Below are 21,554 nucleotides of genomic sequence, written 5' to 3'. Positions count from 1 at the left end.
AAAGTATCTATAACCCCAAATGTGATCGACGTAAGAAGTTGTTTTTTTTGTACAGGTATCGAGTTTCATGGAACAGCGAATGAATGGATGGGAGACAAGAGAAGAAGAGGCCAACAATCAAGAGGAGAGAAAATGTAGGGGCGGCTACTGGGAATAGAAAATATCACAAATAGGGATGGAAGATTACATAATTACAAGAATATGGCGATATGCACTGTGGGTACCGGTGATTCCATCTTCGTGACATACATTTTCTCTCCGCAATCGGCAGGGCAACTGAAGACGTTCCATTTATCAGACCAGCATCTAATCAATTCCAGCTCAGCAGAGTGATGCAGCCACTGTCTACCCATGTGGAGTTTGTTTAATCAGACTTGTTCTGTAATCCAATGAAACCAAAACTTTTTTTTTAAACAACAAACAGTCCAAATCCAATACTTTATTAAGCTAAAAATATAACCTTGCCATGAGAATATTTCTGTTTCCTCGAAGCAAAGTGTAATTATGATGTAAATATCATTCCAGGAAATAAATCTCACCATAATAACCACATCTTAACTGTCTGTAAAAGATATAACTTCACAAATATCTATCCATTACATTCACCGGCAGATTCAAATTCCACCAGTCCTGGCACAAGTATCACAAATTCTTAAAGCACGCCTTAAAGGTGGTTTTCCACTGAACTTTACAAGAATAACTGCCTCGTTAAAATATCTTTAAAGGAAAGCCAAAAATATATTTCTCCATTTCACTATGTACATAAATAATTTCTTTTCAAAATATGTAAAATCCCACAATTCCTGAGAAACATCTAATTTGTACACGTGGCAGTGCAAGTTGAAAGTTGTCTATCAAACGTCTATACCACTTCGAAATTCTTCTACACAGGGGGGAACACTTCCTGCTAGAAGTAATGCAACAATAACTGATGTGACCGTTGTTTGTTTAACTTACAAAGTAGTCTTTTTCAACCACTTCTCTCGAAATTAATTAGAAAACGACCTCATCTGAAAAGATTCAAACATGCCTTAGGCATCATAAAATCGGCTCCCACTCCTTGACAGTATTTGACGTATTTTCCAGCCTGCACAAATTCTCACCGCTTACAGCATGTGAAAGTAACAGGAGACAAATCAACTGCTCATCGCTTTCACAGAAAACCTCTTCTATGATGTGGAGTGAGTGTGTGTGATGGGGGAGGGAACAACGGTACGATGTGGGACTTCTGAGTCAGACCAGCCCTACTGCGTCGCTGGTGTAGATAAAAGGGTCCGTCATTGGATGGAGGAAATACAGAAAGAGCAGAGCGCCAGTAAGGTAGGCAATGACCAGAAACAAACGATGAGAGTGTTCAACTGCCGCGGCAAGTGGAGGGAAACCCATGAAGTTGCAGAAGGCATGGCAAAGAACAGGACCGACCAAATGTCCTGCAATGGAAAAAAAAAGAACCTTGGAAACATAAATATATAATTCAGCAGCCTCTCCAACACACTGCTCGCATCGTGTCATGTGAGTAAGTACATTTTATCTTGTCCCAATAATTAAAACTCCAAATATGCCAAGATAATTGACAAATTTTTGATATCCTGTCACGTAGTTTGTTGATTTTCAAAAGTAAAAGAATTCATTTTTTATTTTATCAAAATTTAGCTTGTCCATTTACCTTGTTTTTTGTTAAAAAAAAATAATAATAATAATAATAATTTGAAGCATATGCAATATACAATTACAATAAGTATGAAACAAAAGTGGCATGTACTTCAGAATAACTTCAAGGCTGCAAATAGAGCCATTAGTGTTGGTTCACAAGTGGGTTTACTGTTATGCCAAATATTACGTATCAGAGTTTCTTTACCTGTCCTGATGAACAGGAATGCAGTGTAAGCCCCAAACACAGAAGTGTAACCAAACTGAAAAGCTGAAACACAAAAGAGCAAGGTAACATTGAGGAAAAAAAGAAGAACTATAATGCAGTGAATGTCTATACATAAGATGATCTTCTTCTTCTTCATAACTTCCGGTTCCGGTTTTTTTTTCACTTCCGGTTCCGGTTTTTGAGCGGCAAGAGGTCTCCTTCGGGGCTCCCTGCTGACATTCTCAAAGTTAAGTTCCGGTTGTTTTTTGTCCCGTTTTAACTGTTTAATTTTCTCACCTACATGTTAATGTGTGTTCCTAGTTCGGTTTTGTTTCAAAAATCGTGCTATTTTGTGAGTATTTATGTCGACGTTCTTACCTGGTGTTTGAGGCCTAGTCCTAGGCTTGAGGCCTACCGGTTCCACTTGGTGTTCGATCGTTTTTTTTTGTTTGTTTGTTTGTTTTTTCTCCCCATTTCCTTCAATTTCTATCCTCCCCATTACCTTCAATTTTCATCTTCCCCACTTTCCAAACATCCCCCATTCTCCCAACTAATCTCTTTCTTATCTCAAAAAAAAAAAAATATATATATATATATATATATATATATATATATATATATATATATACCCAACAACAACAACAACAACACGCTCAACTTCTCCTGATTCTGCTACTTCTTCTTCCTCTTAACTTCCTCCTCGTCTTCCTCGATTTCTTTTTTTTTTTTTTTTTACACTTCCATGACCTAATCTGTTGAACTCTCTCATACATTAATATTAACAACAAAAACGATCTTATAATGCTTCATCTTCCTCTCTCACACATGTGGTACTCTTTACTGTTTCACAATGCACTACTCTTCTGCTATTTTAACAGACTGCTCTCATTTGACCTCTCCTTCATTCCTTGCCTAAAAAATCCAACTATTACAGCGCTTCTTCTCTCCATGCTCTGAATTCGCCTTCATTGCATCCATCAAGAATTGTGTTAAATCGCATCTCTGACCTAAAACTTTTAAAAACCACAGTTTGCCATGGATGCTCGCTTTCCATCAACCATTCTTTTTTTCCAACTTCAGTGCCAACTCACCCCCCCTCACCCCTCACTCTCACTCTCAAAGCAACCATGCCACTCTTCTCGCTCCAAGCCTCCCTCTCACCTCTTTCAAAAAATTCCCCCTCACCTTTCTCCCACCTTTCATCCCCCTCACTCTTCCTTCTCTAAGTTGCCCCCCTCTCATCCACCAACCTGCCTCCCTCCACTGCCCTCTCACCTCCATCTCTTCACTCCACCTCCTCAAATCCTCAACTGCCATCTTCCTTGTCTCTTGTCCCCCCCCCCTCTCTCCCAGCACCACAGAGCCTTTTCTCCTCCTCATTCGGCCCCCTCCTCGCTATTCTGCAATACCCCACACTCCTTCAGCAACCCTCCTTACCTCCCCCCTCGTCCCTCGTCTACCCTCCCCGCCCCCTCCACCTCCTGCACCCAAAGCCTCCTCCCCTACCTCTTCATTAAAAGTGTGGACCTCAAATATCCGGGGCCTTCGCTCAAACCTTTCAGATCTTTCCATGCAGGTTGTCACTGACAAACCAGGCTTTATCTGCCTAACAGCAACTTTCCTCTCCCAACGCGTGGCTGACTCCCAAGTATCTCTCCCTGGTTACTCCCTCTTACGGTATGACAGACCTGAGCCTCGTCCTGGTGGAGGTGTTTGCTCTCTTCATCAAAGACTCTATTCCTCACTCTCCCTGCACTGCTCTCACTCCCCACACCCCCAGGAATACCTCTGGCTTCGGCTTCCCCTCCACTCCCACCTCATGTTTATATGTGTACTGTACCGTCCACCGAACAGTGATGACTCCATCTACACCTCACTCTCCGAAAACATGGACCATCTTCTATCTTCTCATCCAAACTCTCTCTTCCTCTTATGTGGCGACTTCAATTGTCATCACGCCAGTTGGCTAGGTGTGGGTACCTCTCTCACCTGCCATGGGACATCAGCAAAAGCTTTCTGTGACTCATTGGGACTGACTCAATCGGTCAACTTCCCGACCCGGATCTCAACCAATGGTACTCCATCTCTTCTGGATCTGATTTTGACAAATTTCCCTGACAATATCTGCTGCTCTTCCTTCGCTCCAATTGGTTCTTCTGACCACGTCCTTGTTAAAGTGGACATCTCTCTGGCTGTTATCAGAGAACCACCTCACCGCCGTCGAGTCTGGCATTTCACTCAAGCCGACTGGCAGGGTCTCCGAGCAGCCATCAAACTTACAGACTGGTCTCCTATCACTACTTTCTCAAACATCAACTCATCCTGGGAATTCTTTCAAAGAAACTTGCTCTCCCTCATGCACAGATTTATCCCCTCTCGTGTTCAGTTGTCTTACCCTTCCTCCCGCCCTTGGTTTACTGAAGCTTGTGGCGAGGCAGTTGTCCTGAAACAACTTGCCTTTGCCTCATGGAAAGCAAACCCAACTGAGGGCAATCTCAGTTCTTTCCACAAAGCTCGGAACAAGTGTGTAGCTACCCTCAGGAGAGCCAGAAAACAACATCTTTCTCATCTCAAGTCTGAACTCTCAAACCTCTCTCCCTCCTCAAAATCCTGGTGGCGTTTAATCAAATCTGTTTCTGGTGTATGTTCCCCCTCCATCCCCTCCCTTACCTCAAATGGCCGCACTGCTGATTCCACACGTGATAAAGCTGAATGTCTAAACTCGGTGTTTGCAGCTAAATCTTGTGTCCCAAACCCATCACTATCTCTACCCACTTTACCCAGTCGCACCCAACTGTCCCTGGACTCTGTATCCTTTTCTCATGACAAGGTGGAGAGCTTGCTTTCAAACCTCGAGTCAGATTCTGCAACCGGTCCAGACGGCATCAGCCCACGTGTCCTCAAAGCCTGCTCTTCTGCTCTTGCTCACCCTCTCTCTCTGTTCTATTCACCCTCTCATTTTCCCAAGGTCATCTGCCATCTGCTTGGAAATCTGCTAACATCACTGCCCTGCATAAAAAAGGTGCAAAAACAGATCCCTGTAACTATAGACCAATCAGCCTTCTCCCAATCATCAGCAAGGTTATGGAATCCATCATCGCTTCAGACATGAAATCCTTCCTCTTCTCCAATGGCTTGATTTCCAATCATCAATTTGGTTTCAGACCAGGTCACTCTACCCTAGATATGCTGCTACTGCTCTCCATCAATGGATGGAGGTCCTCAATGCCAGACAGGAAATCCGAGCCGTATCCCTGGACATATCACGTGCTTTTGACACAGTCTGGCACCCTGCCCTACTCACCAAACTCTCTTCCCATGGTATTCAAGGCCATCTCCACTCATGGCTCGCAGACTTCCTCTCCTGTCGCAGTCAACGTGTGGCCCTAAATGGAGTTCTTTCATCCCTCTACCTGTGCAGGCTGGAGTGCCTCCAGGTGGCGTTCTGGGCCCTGTTCTTTTTCTGGTTTTCATCAATGATCTCTCGGACTCTCTGGAAAATCCTCTATTTCTCTTTGCCGATGACTCCACCCTCTGCCGTACCATCTGTCATCCCTCAGACCGGCAAGCAGCAGCTTCTTCGCTCACTGCAGATCTGGATAAAATCACAAACTGGTCCAACACGTGGAACATGTCTTTCAATCCAGACAAATCTCACACTCTCACTATGTCTCTTCGAAAGGACCGTTTACAAAACCCCCCATCCACTTTCTCAACAATCCTCTGGAAGAAGTTTTTCTTTCAAGCTTCTGGGTCTCACTATCTGCCATGACCTTTCCTGGGAAAGTCACATTTCCAACCTTGCCTCAAAAGCCAGTCGCCGACTGGGAATCCTCCGTCGTGCAAAGTCCTTCCTCGGCCCTCTTGAGCTCCTGACCACTTACAAAGCTTTTGTCCGTAGCCTGATGGAGTACTGCTCTCCCCTCTGGGCTGGTGCTCCTGCCTCCCCACCTTTCTCGACTTCACGCTGTCGAAACCAGGGCTTTTAAGATCATTGGCATCTCCCGCAATGAAGCTGAGTCTTTGGGCCTCTCACTCCAATCACCGCAGAGTTGGTCGGTGGTCTTTCTGTCTTCTACCGACTCCTCCAGCCTTGCCCCCCCTGCTCTCTCTGCGATTTGTCCCCACCACATTTCCACAGGGCGCTCAAGGTCAACCCCCTTCTGGTAAAACTACCAAAATCACGAATCACTGCTCATCTTCACTCTTTCATTCCTCTTTTTTCCCGCCTTTGGAATAAACTTCCTCACTCCTATTCTTTTTCCCATTCTTCCCTCCAGGCTTTCAAAACAGCTGTTCACCACCACCTCTTATCTTCCCCCATCCAAATCCTCGATCTTTTCTACCCCCGATAATCCACCCAAGCCCACTTCCTTCAATTCTCCTGCTTTCCTTCCTGAAAGTCCCTTTAATGTCCATCTTCCCCTCGCCATGTTCCCCGTCCCATCCCCATCCCTCTCCCTTCCACATTTCACCTGTGTCTGTTCCCCAATGTTTTGTCCCTTCCACTCCCGCCCCTCTTGTCTCATGCCTCATTGCTGTGAGTTGTGTGTTAGCTCTCATACGAGCCTCGACCAAGGTATACAAAAAAAAAAAAAAAAAAAATAAGCAACAATTATTCCCACATTTCTGTGGGGTCAGCACAGAGAGGTTTTTGGGCCAAGTCTTTCACTAACTAGCTGCCCAAGCCTGATGCTCAACTAAGTAGTTATGGCAGGAATTTTGAATTTGTTCATGGTGCTGGGGATAGCTCACCTACTCTTCGCAAAGGACACCATGGGATGTTTAACATCCACCAACTAATGCTGACAGACGGTACGCCCAGTTGAACATCCATCTGAGGGATGGCACACACACTGATGAATCACCCTGCCTGTGAAATACCAGAATGGCAGTTTATAGCTGGGCTGAGATTCTAACCCAGGCTAGACAGTTCAGACAAGTGTGCATACATTGAGAAGTCCAGGCCATCCTGCCAGCCCTAATATGTGGAGGATAATTCCAAAAATAATAAGACTGGCAGGATAGCCTAGACCTAGAGGTATGTACACTCACCTTTAATTTGTCTAAAGCTTGGGTTTGAATCTCAACCCAGCTATAACCTGTCATCCTCATATTTTGCATGCATGTTGATGTGTCAATGTGTGCACATTCCAACAGAAGTAAGGTGAGCAGGCTGTCTCATGGGCTAGCATTAGTTGGTGGACGTTAACAACTGCACACGGCATGGTGTGCTTTGCAAAGAGGTGAATTATAGCCGGTACTCTGAACAACAACTATTTTTGTGCGAATGTGCAGTGGCACTGCGTCGGAGGTACATTTGCTCCTCATTAATGATTCAACCAGTGGGCTGAATTCCAGTGCAATATGCATTCACAAACAAAAACGAAAACAATATACATACATACAACTACATTATAAATCCTCCTGTTTGATGAAAGCATACCACTTCCTGCTGCATGACATCATTTCCTCTTACCTGCAGAGAGCAAAATATCATCCACTCTTCTCTGTTTGAACTTCAATTGCTCAATAACATGGTGGAAGTGAGCTGTGAAAACAATTTCCGTTTGTAAGCAACAATATTATCATTGGATTTAAATCATCATTGCCAATATATATATATATATATATATATATATATATATATATATATATATATATATATATATATATATATATATATATATATATATATATATATATTCTTCTGCCCCTGCCAACCCCCACCCTCAATTTATTCTACTAGTGTGGTGTCATCAAGATGAACAATCTTTCAGTTTGATATTTAAAGAAACAAGGAGTTGATACTCGAGGTCCCCCGCCTTTTGCGTGGTATGAGGAATAGATCTGTGTAGTATGAAAGCTAAATATTCAACAGTTTATGAAATATCACGTATGTAGGCCAAGTTACTGAGATGGTCGTCATGGAAACACAATTCAGCCAATCACAGCCCTGATCTTATGAGGTTGAGATAATGTCATGAGGAATAGATATCTGCAATATGAAAGTGAAATGTTCAATGTTTTTTTTTTAAAATATCGCATGTACTAAAGTACATCAATGGATGATCGGTTGGTCAGATGGAGCTCATTTTAATGTCCTCGTCACTTATCCTGAAACACTGCTCAAAATTGGCCTTGTGGGTAATGAAGTAAATTTGGACCATATTGCATTAAAAAAATGATAATGTACTCCAAAAGCTTTTGGGAATCGAGCAAGTTACAGGCTGAATGAACATCATTAGTTTTTGACTCTGCCCAAGCTTCAGCTCATCAACACCTAATAATTGCAAATCCAATTCATTTTTCTGACATCAATTATAACTATATACCTAACTGGCTTTATGCCAAGTTGGGTCACCCGATCAACATCAGGTGTTTTTAGGTTTTAGTATTAGTTTTATTTGAACATGCTCATGATCATCCAACAGTGGACCCACCTCGGTTGGGAGATTAGCGGAGCTTGGACTGTGCGTCCATGCCTTCAGCCGCAAGACGAAGCGAGGTGACTGAAGACGGTGTCATTTATTGTTTTTAAATCAAATTGTTAAATAATTTAAAGCTTTTATTGTGAAACACTGGCCTTCCCTCATGTGAAAATAATGCAGTACTGCAAATTTCAAGTAAACTGGCCCAAGGGTTTGTAAACTGATAATCAATAAACTTAATAAACAGACTGTGTGTGTGTGTGTGTGTGTGTGTGTGTGTGTGTGTGTGTGTGTGTGTGTGTGTGTGTGTGTGTGTGTGTGTGTGTGTGTGTGTGTGTGTGTGTGTGTGTGTGTGTGTGTGTGAGGGGGTGTGTGTGTGTGGAGGGGGTGGGTTTGGGTGCCATTCAATTTTCAAGTTTTAAGCTATTCAAAAGTGGATGACATTCATTTTGTGGAACAAAATATTTTTTGGCACAAAGTTCTTTCGGCACACACTTTAATGTTCATAAAGTACACTAATACCTTGCTTAACGCTACCCTGAAGAACGCCGATTCATTTTAGAGCTCTTTGTCCTGGAGAAAATTCTTACCAAAAAAATAAAAAATAAATAAAGGAAATCCATAACACTCAGTGCTCACCAAGTAAACAAACCTGCTGCCATTGTTTGTATGCACATGCTCTGAGCCAATCAGCACTGTTTACTTTGCCTTGGTCTCTCTCTTTCTGCCTTATTACCTCCGCCACTGAAGATGGACAGAGTTATGTTTTCACCCCTGTATGTCTGTCTGTGATCAGGATATCTCAAAAAGTTATGGATGAATTTGGCTAAAACTTGGTGGGCAGGTTGGGTGTGTGACAAGGACTAATCGATTCGATTTTGGTGAAGATCCGCATCCAGATACGAGAATTTTTTTTACATGATTCTTCACCATTGAGAGATTGGTCCAAAAAGGATATATAGCACAATATCTCAAAAAGTTGTGGACGGATTTGGACGAAACTTGATGGAGGAGTTGGGGAGGTGACAAGAACAAGCCGATTCAATTTTGGTTCAGGCCCGGATCCAGATCCACCTATTAGTGGGATACAAAATGTAAACTGTTCAGCTTGGCAGAGGTAAGCGCTCCATCGAGTGCTGCTCTAGATTTTGTGAGCATTTTTTCCCATAATGTCTGGAAAAGGCATGCAAGTGTTAGTGGTGGAAGCATGAGAAAAGTGTCAAGGAAAAGCATAGCTTTGGATGTGAAAATGCAAGTGTAAAGGTGGATTGAGGCGGGTGAACATCAGGTGCAAATGTGTTGTGCGTTAGACTCATGTATGTCGACCAATTAGAACAATTCTCAACAATGCAGACAAGATAAAAGCTTTTGTCCAGACCACCACTTTGGCCCATCTTCCCAGCAGTAGCTCCTTCCACATCATCCCCAACTGCCACCATGTTGGAGGACTAGGAGCAGAGTTGGAGTGATGGCAATTATTATTTTTACTGATGTTTGTACATATTTTGACATGTTTTATGTTTTCGTTAATACTCAGGGCCCTGTCACACCTTGACGTTTTAGCCAGCGTATGCCAACGTATGAAAAATTTGGCTAATACACTGGTACACTTCGAACACGTTATGGGTAAGTTTTGTATACGTTAAGAGCACGCTGAAGCACGCTGACATACGTCGTAGTATGCTGAGCTCGTCGACAAATTTTAACATGCTCAAAATTTTTCGACGTATGCCAGCGTATGACTCACACGTTCCGCATACGCTGGCCATAAGTTGTAGGCACGTTATGCGATCGTTGACACACGTTACTTGTAAGTTACTCATAAGTCGAAACACGTCGAGGTAATGTCTAGCGTACCCGAAACTTGTTTCTAACCTATGAGTAACGTGCTTTGAACCATGTGTAACGTATCTCCAACGCATATTGACATCTTCCGGACGACCACAGAACTTACTGAACGTGTTTCTAACTTACAGCTACCGTATAATGGCGTATTGGCAGCGTTTAGGGGAATTGGTATATAAAAACGGGCTTCACAGGAGGAACCCGTCAGTGTTCCAGACTCCATGTTTTTTTTTTGTTTGTTTTTTTTCTTTGGCACTTCGATTTCTAGTGGGGTTATGATTTAAATCGTTGAGCGGCAGCCTTTTAATAGGCTACGCCACGTGATCGTCGGCGATACGCTGCCATGCTATGCATAAGTTAGACTATCGTTGGGCAGAGGTTGTGAACGCCGACAACATGCTAAGCATTCGTTGGTATAAGTTATGTATAAGTTATCGAAACGTTCTATGTACGTTACTAATACGTTATGCATACGTCCAACTCGTTATGAATACGCCCAAAACTGAAGAAAAAAAAACATCAATAGTTCAGCGTACGCCAGCGTTTTACAAACATTTTGATACGTTGCCATACGCTGGCTAAAACGCCAAGGTGTGACAGGGCCCTTACTGATGTTATTATAATTTAAAAAAATTATATTTACAACATAATGTTTACCTTCTGTATTATTCGTAGCACTCTAACAGATACCCCAATGAAGCCCTCATACACCACTCATGCATAAGAAATAACGCTGTCGAGAATGCGCCTCTATATAAATAATGATATAATGACCCCTTTAAGGGTATTTTTGATTAGCACTCTCTTTTACAGGAGGGCATCCTGAGCACTAAGCGAGGTATTAGTGTACATCAAACACACTTGAAAATGGAAACATCATACATATCACTATAATTCCACAATTATTTATTTTACATGCACAGCCTGCTAATCTAATGCTAATGGGGAAAATGAATAGCAAGGAGAGAGGGGCATAAAAATTAAATAATGGCAAAAGTAAACAGTGCTGAGCTTAAGGCCTTCTTTGGATGCAAGTTACAATAAGACAAGTATTTCTCATGCAAACGCCATCCCGTCTCCACCCAATTCACCGACTCCGAAGAACAGCGGGCAGGCAAAGACTGCTTTCTGCGGACCCATGCACGGCACGAGGATAGGAAGCATGCATGCCCGGAAGACCAGCTCCTCTGTCAGCGGTGCCACCACGTGGTTACGCATCCACCGAATGTCAGTGAGACAAATCACCCAGATCTTTGGGTCTTCACCAGCAAACAAAATTGGGGTACACTCAATATGTAGAAAGGGAGCATAAAGGTGTAAGTTTGATACGAGAAAGGTATTCCAAGGTGTGTTTCTGAGGACATACCCACAGCCACTTTCAAACCGTCTGTAAAGCTCCATGGACAATCCAAAAACTGCTGGAGAATTGGTCCCAAAAACAGTACCTGTGGGCAAGAGTTTCAGAATAATTTAATAATATCCAAGCATACAAAACTAGGGTTTCATTTCCACCCTCGTATATCCCAATCATCTTCATCAATATGTGAATTAACGTTTTTTTAAAGGCTGATTGAAGGAAAACAACAAAAAGATAAATAATGTTCCAGTTTCAAATTAATTTCTCTGACTTCATTTAACAACGGAAGAGGATTTCATTTTTTAAAAAGAGCCAAATGTAACTTGGAGGTCGAGTGTGGTACAATTTCCACAAACCATTGTCAGCAGCAATGGTAAGACACTAGCCGAGATAAGACCTTCAGAACGACATCCCATGGAGTTCAGGAGATTCACCCATGTCTGCAGCAAAGTCAACAACAGCAGCAACAACAATAAGATAGTACATACTGTAATGCAAATACATTCAAAGATTGATATGGTCAAGAAAAAAAAAAAACATGTCTCTTGTCTGAGGTCAATAGTATGGAATACCAATTATGAGAATAAAATTAATCAGAGTATAAAATGTTTGAATATTAAAATATAATTTTCAAAAGAAGAAGAACCACTCCTTTCACGTCTTCAGATGCAGAGAGCTACCGAGACAGTTTATTCTTGGCGAGGGGGCACAATCCTGGACGGGTCGCCACTCCAACGCAGGATACTCGAATGCCTCATTCTTCCTAGTAAGCCGGTACTCATTTTGCCGACCTCAGAGGGATGACAGGCCAAGTAAACCCACCCGGTGTGATACAACACCTGGTGTTAAAATTGCAAATAAATGTATTTTGGAGCTGATTGATGGTGATGGCTGGCGCTGATTAGATTTTGGTCAAAATCGGTCAAAGGTCAAGGTCACAGTGAGGTCAAACATAATTCCGTAAATTCAAGTAGAGAAATGGAGTATTTTTGCTTCGGTCGATGTTACGAGTTCGTTTTAACTTCGATTTTAATTTTGTCTTCGGTTTTTTGCGATCGCTTCAGACGCTTAAAACTCGGTTGTCGAAATTCTGGTAAAAATCGGATGTTTTGGAGACGTTTTAAGATTGTATAAAAAAATATTTCACTCGCCGCATCACAGCTCGTCACGTGGTGCAGCGCGCTCGAGCAGAGGCGTCGTTGATCACGTAAAGGTTTTCCGTGTGCGCGCTGACGATGTTTTTGATAAAGATGGTGTTTAATAGTCATTTTTTTTATCCCAATCAAGGTTTTCGTCGCATGCCTGACTCGCTAAGCCGTCGGATTATGCAAAGATTGTTGGTGCATGGCCGAATATTACGGTTTTGTGACTTTGATAAAATAATATTAAATAATTGCGTGGAGAAATGGAGATTTTTGCTTCGGTCAACGTTACGATTTTTGATGGTTTGGTACAGAATCATCGTAGAAACTTCTGGTTTGCGTCGCTACCTTCTCCAGAGACAGCTTTTATTTGACAAGGTCAGAGGTCAAGTTGACGATTTCGTAAGTACCAGTCTATGACTGCTTGTTTGTTTGTTTGTCTGTGTGCAGGATTTCTCAAAATGTTGCGGACGAATCGAGATTAAATTTGGTGGACAGGTTGGGTGTGTGACAAGGAAGAATTGTTTCGATTTTGGTGAAGATCCGGATCCCGATCCGCCAACTAGAATTTTTTAAGTGATTCTTCACCATTGAGAGATAGGGCCAAAAAACGATATATAGCACGATATCTCAAAAATGTATTGGGCCTGATATGTTGTCGTGGATCAGGCATTGCGTGGCAGAGGTATGCACTCTACCGAGTGCCCTTCTCGTTTCATTAGGCTTTACCAAATTAGCAGTTCAAAAATTAACACAATTTCTGTGCATAAAGGAGTACAATTTTAACAATTACTCAGTTGTACCTTGTCCATGCCATCTGACCACAACCAGAGGTAGAAAGGTGATAACGCAGATACAAGGAGCACACTCGTAAACCGTCGCCTGATCACATCGGGGTGGTCTCTGCCATGATCAACAGGATAGCATGAAATGGCATCCAAAACACAAGAAGACAGCATATTAGAAGTTCAATGCAATTTTTTTTTACCAACGCCACCAAAGGCAGACGGAAGTTACATTTTCACCACTGTTTTGTGAGCAGGATATCTCTAAAAGTTACGGACGGATTCGGATGAAACGTGGTGGACAGGTTAGGTGTGTGACAAGAACAAACCGATTCAATTTTGGTGAAGGTCTGAATCCAGATACGACCTATCAGTTGGATACAAACAGTAAACCGTTCAGCCTGGCAGAGGTGTGCGCTATATCAAGTGCTGTTCTAGTCTTAAATGTTACAATTGTCGAACCATTGGAGTTTTTAATTAATCTGCTAATGCTTTGTGTGGAAGAATGTGATGCATTTTGTGAAGGCTTTCAGTTAAATACAGCACCGCTTGAGACTGTAACCCTGGAACATTTAGTGGGTTACCTGGGATCACAGGTTTAGAAGAAAATGTGTCAATAATCCTAACTTTGTCTTGCAGACAAATTCCTGTAGCATAATATCTTCTGATAAGTCTCCTATTGACAGAACACCATCCTAATTCATGTGTTTGGATGAAACTGGTATGGCATACGAGATCTCATTGCAATGTCACCGATCTGCCTGTAATTTGAGACATTATAATGAGGTTTCTGCATTGCAAGCCAGACTAAGATGGGAACACCCACAGGTGAACACAGATGTTGTAACAAACAGGAAATAAAAGTGTGTGTCAGGCGATGTTTCCTCCCCGTCCCACGGACCTCCTCACCCAGTGAGGTCTCTCTCTCTATCGAGTGCAGCCTGTGGCTGCTGGTTGCATCATTCGTTGGGACGCGGCTATGCCGCTGATGCAGTGTCCCCCTTACCAGTACACTGGTGCTCATTTTGCTGACCTCGGAAGGATGACAGGCTGAGTCAACCTCCTGGTGTATTTAATTCAGCGGCCAACGAGGCTTGAACTCAGGACCCGAGGATCCCAAGTCGCCACCATTACCACTAAGCCAACACCAGGCTGCCCAGTGCAGCATCCACGATGGAACGCCATTGGGCCCAAACTCGACCCCGTCCCCAATCCTAATCCGATCCGATGTACCATACTCTGTGATACAGAGCGTTGGTTCTGCCGAAGCAGTTTCCAGGCCTGGGTCATGCATCCGAAGCGGCTTGCCATCCCTCTTCCAACGGGAGTTAGGGCAAGAATTTGCTCATGGTGCCGACTCATCGAGGACACCGTGAGATGTTCAACGCCACCAACTAATGCCGGCAGACGGTACGTCCATCCGAGGGACGACGACACATTGGTGCCTCATGCCCGCAGCTCATAATGGGTTCTCATTTTTGTGCGCTTCCTATTAAATAAGAAGAGTTCAATTTGTTTGACCACTTTATTAGCGTGGAACGACAATAATCAAACAAGTATTGAACAGGTTGAAACACCCACAACATCCCTGGCTCCGGCTCAGGCTGCGCATGCGCACTGGCACAGGGGACCATCGATATGTAGAAGTACCGTAAAGTACAATGTTCTCTATCTCCCTCCGAGTCTTTATTATGTTAATAGATAAAGGCTAAGAAAATATTAAGTTTAATGAATGAACAAAAGTTGATATCGCCCATCGTGTGACTATTCCATGGAGTAGTCCTTGTGCCAGGCAGGCACGCTGGTCGCTCAGGTGGATCAGCGTTGACCTATTGCTGGTGCTGGTGGTGTCACATCGGGCCCCAGTGGGGATGGGGCTCTCGGGGTTTCAGGGGCCGATGGTGGCGTCTGAAGGATCGCGCGCCTCGGTGTGCCTCGTCCTGGTGCTGCTGGCGTGTCTGAAACGGGTGTCGTCTTGGGCCGGGGTGTGCATACTGACGTCAGTGCCGGCGTGGGCCCCGTTGGCGTCGCAGATGTCACGGGTTCGCTGTCGAGGTCAGGCAGTTGCGGTGTTACAACGGGTGCAGGTACAGTGATGCGGGTTGCTAGATCATCATAGATAGACCGGGGTGGCAGCTGGTCATTGCGAACTGGGCTAAACTTGCGCAGGAATTTCCTGTTCCGAAGTGTGACTCTGCCCGAGCCGTCGATCTTGATCACGTATTGGTCGTGTTGGCGTACCTCCACGATACTGCCTGTCTTGTCTCATTTTTTTGGGTGGAATCCTGTCTGATTCTGTACGCGGACTAGGTCCCCTACAGCAAGTGGCGGAAGGCGTTTGGTGTGTTCTGCCCAGGTGTCGGCTGTGCGGATATGACGTTTGCGGAGGGCCTCCTCCCTCGCTTTCAGGATCTCATGCCAAGTGTCGCGCGGTCTGTACTTCCCGGGGATAATTGGGATGAAATCGCGTATCGGGCGGCCGAAGACACACATTGCCGGGGAGATCTTCGTGTCAGGGTCAGGCGTGTTACGATATTGTAGTATCGCTCTCTGCACAGCGTCAGTGTCAAGTTCTCCCTGCGGGCTGGTGTTGTCCGTGATAAGTTGTTTCATTGTCTTAACTCCAATCTCCACGCGGCAGTTGTTGTGAGGGAAGGCCACCGATGACAAGCGGTGGTGTACGCCCCATCTGTGCAGGAATGACCTGGTCTCGGTGGAGGTGAACTCCGGTCCCCCATCCGACGCGAGCTCTTCTGGTGTCCCGTACGTCACGAAGGCGCGACGTAAGTGGTTTATGAGTCCGGCGGCGCCACCCGTCGACTTTGAGATGATCGGCCAGTTCGAGTATCTGTCCACCGTCACAAGGTAGTGTGCACCCCTGTGTACAAAGAAGTCCGAGCACACTGCCTGAAAGGGGTAAACGACCGGAATAGGTGGAGTTGGTGGCGCTCCAGGCTGTGATGGTGCCATCCGGTGGCAGTGTTCGCAGTTTTTCCGAGTGGCGCTGATGTCGGCCGACATGCCTGGCCAGAATACAGAGGATTCTGCGCGGGCGGTCATCATTGATACGCTCTGGTGGGCAGCGTGTAGGGCACTCAGCACATCGCCGCGGAGTGAGGGTGGTATGACTACTCGGTCCTTGTATAGGATCACTCCATCTGTCGATGTAATGTTCTCGCGGTACTGGTGATAGTCGCGAATTGTCTCTGGCATCTCGATTTTTGAGTCGGGGATGCCGTTCATTTTCATTCCCTCCAATATGTGCATATCGCCATCGCTGCTGGTGGCTTCCCTGACGCGATCCCATGTTACTGATTCGAGGCCCGCGGCACACCATGCCAGGTTGTCCTCCTCGACGTCGTCGTCATACTCCGGCTCAGTTTGGCGGAAGAGGGACAGGACGTCGGTGTGCGTGCTTGGTTGGAGGTGGGTCGCTATGGTGGCATTGTCATCTGGAAGGTTCATGAGTGGAGGTCGCGTGGTGCCAACCGGCCTGCGCGACATGGCATCTGCCGCCTTGTTCTTCATGCCCGGGATATGTATGATGCGGAAGCGATAACGCAGGGTCTTCTCCTTGAGGTTCCTGAGGCGGGGGTTGGGTATGTCGTCAAGTGCTCTGTCCGAAAGGAGTTTCAGCAGTGGTTTGTGGTCTACCGCAACGATCAGGTTCTCGCAGCCCAGTACGAAGTAGCGCGCCTTGTCCAAGGCGTCCGCGACTGCGAGAGCCTCGCCCTCTATGGGCGCGTATCTGGATTCTGCCGTGTGTGTAAATCTGCTGCCGACCAGGGTTATTTTCCATCCATCAGTGCAACAGAATGGTCTAACTGGCACGCATCGGCAGTGCTTTTGAAGCAACCAGAATCCGATTCCCTCCTTCGACCAGTCCGTGGCGATGCATGTTGGCTTAGTTTTGTCAAATATGCGGACACCGTGTTCGATTTCTTGTACGATCACGTCTTTCGACTCGCGGAATATGTCCTCTAACTCCATGGACCACTGGAAGCGTTCTCCACTTTTCAGGAGCTTCCGGAATGGCTGCATTCGTTCGGCCATACTAAAGGCGTATGCCACCTGGTTGACAAGCCCGAACCACGATCTGACGTCGGTGATGTTACGCGGTTGTGGGAAATCGTGGATTGCTTCCAGGTAGCGGCTGCACGGTCGCACGTCGGTCATGGTGATGGTGAAGCCCGCGAAGTCCACCGTGGGTGCGCTGAAGACAAACTTCTCCGGGTTGAGGATGATTCCATTCCGGCCGCATATATCCAGCCATTGGACCGCCTGGAAGTAGATCCCCTCAATCGTGTCTGACCATAGTAGCGTGTCATCTACGCACTTGGTCTTGTTATCAATGTCCGCGACGATCTCATCGTATCGTCGTGAGTAACCGTCCCCCGATGCCATATACCCTTGTGGGGCAGATAGGTACCGGTAACGCCCCCATGGAGTGATGAAGGTCGTCTTGTGGCGGTCGTCCTCGTGTAGGCGGACGCTATGGTAACCGTTCCATGCGTCGAATACTGTCTTGAGCTTCCCGTTAGGTACGCGTCTCGCCTGGTGGAACGGGGATTGGGTGTGGTGAGTCTCGCGGAACACATGCTTGTTCAAGGCCTGAAAGTCGACGGTGCGTCGCGGCTTGCCATTCTTTTTCGCGCAAATTACCATGCGGTGACACCATGTCACTGGCGTGCCGACGGGTACTTCCTCCAACACGCCGAGCCGAACGTCCTGGTCGAGGCCTGCTTTTACTTCATCTTGCCAATGTATGGCCACGGTGATGGGAGTGTGATGGGCAACCGGTGTCGCGTTCTCACTGAGCATAAGACGTAGTGGCGGGCCGGTCATTCTCGGTAGTGGCTGGTGTGGGCACGTGTTGAATGTGCTATGAGCATACATCCTGAGTAAATGTGGCTGTAGTGCCTCTCTGTTGGCCTCGGTCGCTGGCATGGGGAGTGCGGTCGGCTTGGTCGGCGACTCCGCGCGTCGCGGGCAGTCGCACAATTCCGAGGTCGTCAGATTCACCTCTCCGAGTGTCGGGAATCTGTCCGAGATCATTCCCAGGTCCATGCAGGCCGCGCGGGAGAGGAATATGCGGTCTGAAGAGTCCGTCACGTACGCGATTTGGCGCGTCTCCAATCTCCGAGCGTCGTCACTGTTACCGGCGAATCTGACTACCACGGCTCCGAGGATACGAATTCCTTTGTTGTTTGCAGCCTTCATGGTCATGGATACAGGTATGAGGTCCTCGGTACTCAGGCCCATTTGTTGGACGACTTTAATGCCGATCAGGCAGCTCTGGCACCCCGTGTCTGCCATAGCGGGTAGGGTTACCGCGCGGGTGCGTTTCAGGAGGTTAAAACCCAGCGCTTTGTAATCCTCGCGCTTGTTGGTGAGAGTGAGGTTGACGTATGGCTGCGGGTCGGATATGCGTTTCATCCACTTATCGCACATATCATCGTACAGGTGGTGAGCGAGGGGAAGCGTGCGTATTTCGTCCTCTGTGCTGGCCATGGTGACCGTGCATAGCTCGACGAAGGCTGCCGTCTGTTCGTCGTACATCCCGTCGGTCTCCTTAGATGGGGGTCTTGCCGATCGGCCGCTCAGGCACGCCTTGTCGAGGTGATTCTGGCGGTCACACTTCCGGCACTTTTTACCGTATCCGGGGCACTCGGCGCGTCTGGCGCGCCATTGAGGTGTTTTGCCATGGCCCACCTCGCCGCAGTAGATGCATACTCCTTCGGGCTTGGCCTTCCGTTTTTCCGGCCTGGCTCCTACTCTGGCGCGGACGTCCTGTCGCTTTCCCCGCCGATACGAACTACTGATCGCGTCCGTGCTCTGAGTATCAAGCAGGCGCGATGCTGAGCGTTTTCTAGACTCTTTGGCCTCGATATACTCTATCATGTCCTTTAATGGCATGTCCTGGTTCTTCTCACCGAGTAGGTCAAGTTGTATTGCTTGGTCCGCGATGCCACGGGCAACCACGTTGCGCAATATCTCTTCCGTGAAGTCGTTGACCTGATCGCACCCCGCCTTGGTGCACTTCATTTCATACTTGCACGTGTCCGCCTGCCCCTTGATGCGGGCGTGGAACGACCGGACGGGCTCCTCGTGTCCCTGCCGCATGTTAGACAGGGCCACTCGAGCTACCATCGTGTTCTCCGTCCGGACGGCGAGCGCCTTCATGGCGGCGAGGACGTCTTCTTCATCGCTGCCCTCGAGGCTCCTACCCGCCGCACGAGTGAGGTCCTTTCTCAGCTCCTCCTCACAGCACTCCAGTAGCTGCGCGACTATGTCGGGTCCGACAAGCTTAGTACCTGTTTTGTATTCGCCCCAGCGGGTTATGAAGTACGACCAGGCCTCGCCCGTTCCGGCCAGTGCTATGGAGGGACGCTTGAGTTTCTCCACCTTGGCATTCGAGCTCGCCGCCCTGGGGGCGGCGACGTGCACAGTGGCGTGTATACTCAACATGGCCGCCACCACTGCCGCCTCTGCGTGTGTAGCCATATAGTCACAACCCTCGATCGGGCACTCTGCTTCCACCGACGCCATAGGAACAGTTATTCTGGAGTAAACGTTCTATTTTCGGTGATGCACACGTGTGTACAGTGTCCTGGGGGCGAAGATTGGGTACAGGACCCGAGAAATCCAAACTCACTGTCGACGTTCTCGTGGTCCGTTTTCACCCAGTCGTGTCCTCCTCAGCACCGACGATCTTTACTCGACTGCATCAAGTTGTTTGATTATAAATAAGAACAGAGTTCAATTTGTTCGACCACTTTATTAGCGTGGAACGACAATAATCAAACAAGTCTTGAACAGGTTGAAACACCCACAACATCCCTGGCTCCGGCTCAGGCTGCGCACGCGCACTGGCACAGGGGACCGTCGATATGTAGAAGTACCGTAAAGTACAATGTTCTCTACCTATGGGGAGGTTTCCCCAGATAAACAATATTTGTACAAGAGCATCGCCAAGGAGCCTGGTGTTGGCTCAGTGGTTAGGGTGGTGGCTTGGGATCCTAGGGTCCTGAGTTCAAGCCCCGTCGGCCGCTGAATTAAATACACCAGGCGGTTGACTCAGCATGTGTCATCCTTCCGAGGTTGGCAAAATAAGTACCAGTTCCAGCGTGTGTACTGGTAGAGGGGCACTGCATCAGCGACACAGTCGCGCTTCAAGAAATGATAGCTACCCCGGCAGCTAAGCTGCCATACGACCACCACCACAACCACCAGCATGATACATCAACACAGCAACCAATAGGTTCTCTTGTTATCATTTTATCACCTGCTTGAACTGAACATCGCGCCACAACAAATTCATCCAACTACTGAACCTCCCGACCAGGAGCCACGAACTCAATCGGACGAGTATTAGTACTTGTTTTCCCCGATGACGAGTCATGGTTCACAAAGACCTTCATCGATGTGAACCCAGAACGCAGAGGTCATGTTGATCCACAGCAGGGGCCAGGGGGGACAACACACCACCGGAAGGTGAGGAGTAAAACGCCCCTGGGGCCCCTAATTAACCAACTACCCCGAGGGCACCGTGTTTGTTTAACCCTCCTCCGTGTCACGCAAAGCAACACGACCTTCACCATGGACACCAAACACCGCTCTGACGTCGACGACCACCCTGAAACGCGATACCGCCGTTTTAAAAAAAAACATCTATTATAGTTACAGTACATCATCTATAACGTACGTTATTTACAGTATTAAACAAGCATGATCCTCAAGCCGTGTACAAGATGGAGCACGCACAGAGACCCATCGAGAGTCCGAACAACTTCTCACAGCTGCGCATCGATTATTATCACACGAACTCGATCGATACGTTACAACAACAACAATAAACGGCATCACCTCAGCCTCCTCCTAATCTTCTTCTTCTTCGTCCCTTAGTTTGTTTCTGGCCGCCACAGCCGCCGCCGTCGTGCTTGTGCTTTCTTACCTGTGGAGATCGTTCTTCCACACGTACAGGCTTCCCACGTAGAGACACGCGAGCGTGAAACACGCGAGCAACGAGCGGCCACAGTCCAGGTGTTCGAACAGCGGCGCCATGACCGCCCGAAAGGGCGCGACGTGCGCGACGTGCGCGCCTCCTCCTCCTCCTCCTCCGCCTCCGCCTCCTCC

General features: G+C 46.8%; 1 protein-coding gene across 2 annotated transcripts; it reads right to left on the bottom strand.

Moving 5' to 3' along the window:
* Window positions 1-424: 424 nt before the first annotated feature.
* RCE1 (Ras converting CAAX endopeptidase 1) lies at window positions 425-21,554 on the bottom strand. 2 transcript variants are annotated; one of them, XM_085856171.1, is made up of 8 exons: window positions 21,373-21,554; window positions 13,437-13,536; window positions 11,848-11,931; window positions 11,501-11,579; window positions 11,226-11,393; window positions 7,338-7,409; window positions 1,859-1,921; window positions 425-1,430 (listed from the first exon to the last, which is right to left on the bottom strand). In XM_085856171.1, the coding sequence occupies exons 1-8, from the start codon at window positions 21,480-21,482 to the stop codon at window positions 1,234-1,236; spliced, it is 873 nt and encodes a 290-aa protein (XP_085712297.1). In that variant the 5' UTR covers window positions 21,483-21,554; the 3' UTR covers window positions 425-1,233. The 2 variants fall into 2 exon arrangements, with proteins under 2 accessions (XP_085712297.1, XP_085712298.1); XM_085856172.1 differs by lacking the exon at window positions 21,373-21,554 and adding an exon at window positions 20,704-21,220.

Source organism: Eptatretus burgeri, chromosome 15 (genome assembly GCF_056783735.1).
Source record: "Eptatretus burgeri isolate ZD-2024b chromosome 15, Ebu_testis_v1, whole genome shotgun sequence".
Classification (NCBI taxonomy): Eukaryota; Metazoa; Chordata; class Myxini; order Myxiniformes; family Myxinidae; genus Eptatretus; species Eptatretus burgeri.
Note: the sequence above shows the minus strand (reverse complement) of the source record. Positions and strands in the feature narration are given on the sequence as shown.

Bases quoted from the DNA above. Each gene is read 5' to 3' on its own strand.
- RCE1 (XM_085856171.1), bottom strand. From the start codon at position 21,482: ATGGCGCCGCTGTTCGAACACCTGGACTGTGGCCGCTCGTTGCTCGCG. The intron at 13,537-21,372 runs GTAAGAAAGCAC...TGATCATGGCAG, and splicing joins TGGAAGAACGATCTCCACAG to AGACCACCCCGATGTGATCA. The intron at 7,410-11,225 runs GTGAATTGGGTG...TTGTTTTCACAG, and splicing joins CCCGCTGTTCTTCGGAGTCG to CTCACTTCCACCATGTTATT.